The sequence below is a fragment of the Equus asinus genome, chromosome 10 (assembly GCF_041296235.1).
Source record: "Equus asinus isolate D_3611 breed Donkey chromosome 10, EquAss-T2T_v2, whole genome shotgun sequence".
Taxonomy (NCBI): domain Eukaryota; kingdom Metazoa; phylum Chordata; class Mammalia; order Perissodactyla; family Equidae; genus Equus; species Equus asinus.
This window is the reverse complement of record NC_091799.1, coordinates 70,250,733-70,257,198: the sequence shown is the minus strand read 5'-3', so window position 1 is coordinate 70,257,198 and position 6,466 is coordinate 70,250,733. Positions and strand designations below refer to the sequence as shown.

Sequence of the window (6,466 nt, the reverse complement as noted above, 5' to 3'; positions counted from 1 at the left end):
GAATTTTCTTGAGGATAGAGCCAAGCACTTCCCTATCTTTGAATCACCAGGACTGAGAAGACTTCCTGCTGCACAGACATAACTCCATAAATGTTTGAATGAATGAATTACATGGGGGCAGATGCTGCAGGCAATAAAAACGAGTAATTGGCTGTCTTGGTATAGATTATGCTCTAGTAGAGCAGATGAAAAATAGCCACATAATTTGTAAAACAAGCTATTTAAGTGTTATTATTTCAGAGCCAAATAATAGACTCCCTTTCTCTTAATGTATTTATTTTTTATCAAATACAAAGGAGTATTTCCCCCACATACATACTTAGTGGTCTAGTCCTATTACAAGAAATCCCAATCTCCTTGGTTTAGCTACCAATTGATCATTTATTTGTTGCAATCCTGGGATTTTAGAGCCCACTTATTTGATTTAACTTTGTAGAAATTGGTTAAAGGAAATTAACTAAATCAACCTGCTCAAATAATCCTAGAATTGCCTAACAGCTTAAAAGATAATTAACTCACATTTCAAATTAAGGGATCCGGCAACGCAGCAAAAATGTTATTGCTCCTCAGTGGTAGTTATTCTGAGTCAGAGAGTGCCACAAATTGAATATTCTTGCCAGGGCACCACCCTGGTACCCTCCCCCACCGCAGCCCTAGCATGTCACTCATGTTGAAGTCTGCCAATAAGTTTTAGGGAAGTTTCCTATGGTATTAAGAACTGCCCCCTCACCAGGATTCTGAAGTGAATTTTTTTTCATAAATACCAGTTGCCCAAATGTCTTTGGACCAGGTTTCTGGCACAGGATTGTTCAGGAAATGGGGTGGGAGGAACACCTATTTTATATTTTAAGTGAAAAAACATTCACACAAGAACATTACGCAATAACAAAAAAAAAAAGGTTGGTTGGTAGTGAAGTTCAAGCTCCATGTCCTTGTGACTTTATTTTGGTCATAGAAGAAGCAATCATGAGTTCTCCAGTCGAAGCAGCAACAAGTAATATGGTAATTTCACTGCTTAATTTAACAGGCTTAAAATGAAACATGTCAATGTTAGAATTGAGGACAAAACTGCTTATTTTCTCTTCCTGGTTACAAGTGAAAGAAATTAATGGACAGCAGATTTTTAGCAGAAAAACAACTGCCCTACCCATTTTTGCCTCTGCAGAACATAGCCCTGGAGTCCAAAACATAGCAAGCACTTAAAATTATTGAACTAGACTAAGCTGCCCATATAGGTTAGCTCGGTGAGTTAGCCTCATTGTCTTGGAGGGCATTCCCCTGAATACATACATAGTAAAATTTATAAATCTGAATCTTTATGAAATCTTTGTAAAAGCAGAAACAGCTCTAGACAATACCACCTACCTTTGAATCCTGAGAGTTGAGGAGGCAGGATGAAAGCATACTTTAAGGCTGCCTTAAAATTCATTTGAAACTTCACATTTAACTCTTCAAAATACATCATTTTGGGGCCAGCCCAGTGGTGTGTGGTTAAGTTTGCACACCACGCTTCAGGAGCCCAGGGTTCGCAAGTCTGTATCCCAGGTGCAGACCTACACACTGCTCATCAAGCCATGCTGTGGTGGCGTCTCACATTCAAAATAGAGGAAGAAATATACAACTATGTGCTGGGGGGATTTGGGGAGAAAAAAGCAGGAAAAAAAAATAGAGGAAGACTGGAGAGATGTTATCTCAGGGACAATCTTCCTCACCAAAAAAACAAAAACAACACATCATTTTGCATTTTTCTAATAAAAATCTGTTATTTTAACATAGAACAATTTTAAAATTATTTACTACTGAGTAAAATTGATACCACCACGCCCCCCAACCCCGGTGGGAGTACTTTATTTATTCTTTGAGAACTCATCATCTCACTCCCAAAGAACCCTGGTGTACACCAGAGGCAGAACTCTAAAATAACTTCTATTCCCAACCCCTTAGTGAAGTTTTCTTCTCTTATTAAAAAAAAATTTCTTTGGCAGCGAGCTAATTTGGAAAGCAAATCCTTGTTAAGGTCATAACAGGTTCTGATGTCTCAATTGTACCCATTTTATAGACAATTTCCCAGTCCAAAGTAAATATTCTAAAAGTGAAGTTCCTAAAAACAATAATAGGAGTTGATTGAGATGTTCTTACCCAGACACTAAAGTTCCCCCTGATGCCCATCAAATGACATCACTTTCCATAGGGCCAACCACACACAGGCATGGCCCTGTTTCCATTGTCTAACACCAATTCTCTTACTACTGGGAAGAAGAATGATTCATTTCTACTAAGCACTTACTCTAATCCAGGCTTGTGCTAAGTGCTTTGTAGGCTTGTGTCCTTTAATCTTCACGAGAACCTTCAGAGAGAGGCAGTATTGCCATCCCCATTTTACATTTGAGAAAAACGGGGCATAGGCAAACTAAATAACTTTTCTCGAATCACACAGCTACCACGTGGTGGTTCCAGGATGCGAATCCAAGCAGTCTAACTTCAGAACGTGCAGTAATTTTACTCAGTATGTTAGATTACCACCAAGGAGAAGACTTTGGAATGAAGTGTATGCTTTTCTTCTTGAGATTATCAGTCAATAATCCCAGTTACTCTTCCCTCATTTCACAGACTCTATTTGCCAAATTCTTTATCAGTTCAGTCTCTAACCTCTAAGTGTACTTTTAATTTTCACCCATATTTCCAAACCCTAAAAGAGATCTGATCCAATTAGGTCTCATTTAAAATGGAAGAATATATAGCAAAAAGTCTAGATCTTAACATTTGCCATCAAGTGACCTCATGTAATTATTAGTTTGTCACCCTAGTTTTCATCTCAAAGCCTCAGTTTACTCACTGACATGTCTTCCCATCAGTCAGGATAAAATTGGTTAAGAAAATAGCTTTTCTAACATTGATTTGTGTTTAGATTTATTGATGTTCAGAAAATGAGTACTTATTCTAAATTTAATTCTCCAGCAATAGCTATTTTTCAGTCTTTACATTTGCGTTGATTTGACATGAAGAAGATCAATAAGTATTGCCGTAAGATTCATAGCACATATGAAAATTAACTTCAACCACAGCACTGGTAGCGGTAGTCATCACCATTAGTGTATATTAATAGATTGTAGATTTAAAAATATTTAAATTCAAAGTATTTATTAACCCAAAAAAAGAAGGGTAAAGTTTTCAATAATTATAGCCTTAATCATATTATAAGTATGTTTTAATACTACTTTATTTCAGTAAGATATAATTTTACTTCTTTTTTCGTCTTTTTCTAATTCAATATATTGTAATTTTCTAGAATTCCATGTATGTATATACACACACACATATACGTATATACTATATATACTGTTACCTATTTTTGAAAACCGAGCAATTTGCAAAAATATTCTTGGCAATGTATGTATCATGATTTTTAAATGTCCAAGCAATAATCAGTTAATCAGTATTTTTTGATTATTGTGCAAAGCCCTACGGGTCATACTGAGACCCATAAGACATAACTGAGACTACAGACAGAGAGATGAGATGCACACAGGAAAGGCATTCTGTGGCAAAGCATTCCCAGGAAGGGGAACAGCAGGAGGAAGTCTGATGACATCAGCTAGTGAAGATGGGAGAGATTGCAAAGCCAAATTGGGACATGAGAGCACTAAATGCATGCAAAGGAGCCTAAATAATGTTTAAGGGGATTGAACTGTGACCCAACATGATGTGATTTTTCTGGAGATTTATTTGTGCAATTTTGAAGATAGGACTAAAAAATGAAAATATGAAAGCTGGAAGGGAAAAACAAGATTTTTAATGTATTTACTAAGTAGTGAGTCACTTCAAATACATAAAGTAGAAGAGGAATCCCTTAGCTGATGGGTCATGGTACTGAGATTTGATGGCCTTCAACCTCTCAGTGCTATCCACCCTACTGCTGATCTTCCTTAAACTTCTGTAACTTTTGCCTTCTCCAACTGTTAGCCTCGGCAATCTTCTATTTGGTGGCACTCTATTCGATCATTCTTGTAGCTTCTCCCTTCCCTTCCCTTGGTTACCTATACCGTGTCACCTGTATTGTGTTCTAGGCAAGGAGTCCTCCTTTGGGTGGCACTCTTGTCCTGCCTAGCCCTAGTCCTGCTAGACAGAGACACTCAATTAGTTGTTGAATTGAATTGATTGAATCCAATTGATTCCCTCCACCATGTGTAAACACAAATCCACTTATTCACTCCTCCCCTTTCTTTGAAATTCTCAAAACCACCATGACACAGCTGCAAGTAATTGGTGAGGCTAAGATGTAGATGTGGCTCTTAACTCAGAGAGGTTGTACAACTCACCAGACAAGAAAGGGAAGCATGCAAACTCCTAAGGGCTTCTTCTGGCCTCGGTCTCCCAGGGAGGGATAACAAGCCCCAGTATTTTGACGCGTAAACTTAACTTCCCAATTCTCAATTCCCTAGAGTAGTGGGAGTGGGCAGGAGGGAATAACACGAACATGTTTTAATACACTCTTACTTTTAGAAGGAGAAATAAAACAGTGCCCAGAGTTCTTTATTAGATTCAACTCCCAAAGTACAAACATCCTAATTCAGCTTAAACAAAACAACACACACACATTCCACTTCTAAGTAGACCGTTTTCCTCCCTTCTTTCCCTTCCTTCTTCCCTCTTGCATTTATCTTCCTCCCTTTCTTTTTTTCCTCCCATTCTTTTTTCTCCCACTTATCACAGTCTTCCCAAAGAAAGTTTATCTGCAACCAGCCTTTAACCACGAATCCCCATAAACGAAGCAAACCCTCCATAACCAAAAGCAAGGCCCCCAGCGGGGAGTGTCGGGTGAACGCCCCCTCCCGCCCCCACACTCGCCGGGTTAGTGCGAGACGGCTGCACAGCGAAGTTCGAAAGTCTGCAGGAAAGGGAAGGGGGCTACCAAATCGTCTCGCTTTCATAGACCGTCTAATCCCTTCTGCGCAATCGGACTTCAGGAAAGCAGCCTCCCCTTAAGGGCCCAGGAGCCCAGGCACTTTGAAAGTGCCCTCCCTGCCCAGACTCTGGGAGAAGTAAGGCGGAGCCAAAGGGCTGGCGACACCCTCCTGAGGTCCAGCGTTCGCCCGTCTTCCTACCACCTTAAGGAGTTGGCACGGAGAGCGGGATAACCCTCTCAATGAAAGGCAGATGTCCCTTTAAGGTTTGCTTTGCAGCTTGTGGACTTTAGCCTAAACACGGACCCGCGAAGTTGGCTTTATTTGTCCATGTCTCGGACAGAGCCTGGGAGACTGCCAGTGGGATTTCAGAGACCCGGAGCGCGAAGGGGCGGGCGATGTGGCAATCCATCTGGGATGTGAAAAGCGTGGAGCGGACTTAGAGGCATTGGTCGAAAACACAGGAAATCATTCTGCGGCTACTGGGCGCTGCGACCGGCCGGGCCAGAGCCTGCGACCCACGGCGGCGGGCGGAGTGGCCCAGAGCGCGCGGCTTCGCGCCGGGTCCTGCGGGGTCCTGCCCTCCGATCCAGCGCGTCCCCCGGCACTGCGGCTGCTCTGGCCATGGCTCCCCGGCGCCGCGCCAGCCCAGGGATCGCTGTCGCCTGCTGCTGGCTCCTCACCGGTGAGCTACCCTGCTTTTTTATCTCCTGGGCGCGGGGCTCGGGGCTCGAACTGGGGAGAGAAGTAGCAGAGCTGTGGCCCAAGGAAGGAGGGAGTGCTGATTCACTTTAGGGTGCTCCAGGTAGTCTGGGCAGTTTGGAATACGGAAGGGAGTTTCTGCGTTTGATCTTGATGTGCGTTACTTTTGATGTCGTTTCAAAACCCTTCACCCCAAAGGTAGGAGGCAGGCAGTGCTGAAAACTTAACAAGGTAGAATTGACTTTTCCAATTGAAGTTGTTTTGACCAATATGCATTGTATTTTAGGACTTTGTTGAATGGCTCCCTCTCCCCCTTTTTTTTGGCGAGTGGTATCTAGAGGGCGCCTGATTTATATGCAAAGTTCCTACCCTCAGGTTGCTCGAGTGTGGGCATTGTTGCATTTTCTTGCTGTCAGGTATTCAAGATATTTTCTGCTACGGAACAAGAAAAGAGAGGAATGCAGGGCAAAATTGCCTCTTGTCCCAAAACGATGTTTCTATATTAGCACTCAAGAGGAGGAACATTTTGAAATTGAGGAAGGAATACCGAACATTTACTCTGTAAATATCACAGAGAAAATTTTTTTCAAATGCAAAATACAGTATGTATTGTTACTGGTGCATAAAGAGGTATTTTTAAGGCGGGCCTTAAAAAACAGTGGAGATGCGAAGCTATATCCAATTTAGCAAAAGGTTGAATCATAGCATTTTCTAGGATTTTCCAAATGATTAACCCATGGTCAGATCTTTTTAACCAGTTACTGACTGAGGAGGGAAAGTTGCAATGGTGAAACTTTGTGTGAAGGAAAAATCACCTAATTGTTTAATTAATGGTTGGCTTTACATATCATCAATATTCA

General features: G+C 41.4%; 1 protein-coding gene across 3 annotated transcripts in view; it reads left to right on the top strand.

The window, feature by feature from the left end:
- The first annotated feature begins 5,453 nt into the window (after window positions 1-5,453).
- ITGA1 (integrin subunit alpha 1) overlaps window positions 5,454-6,466 on the top strand; it is a 164,297-nt gene continuing 163,284 nt past the window's right edge. For all 3 annotated transcript variants that reach the window (XM_070519662.1, XM_070519661.1, XM_044771387.2), the window contains exon 1: window positions 5,454-5,589. In XM_070519662.1, coding sequence (XP_070375763.1) covers window positions 5,529-5,589 — 61 coding nt within the window. In that variant the 5' untranslated portion in view covers window positions 5,454-5,528. The remainder of the gene's footprint in view (window positions 5,590-6,466) is intronic.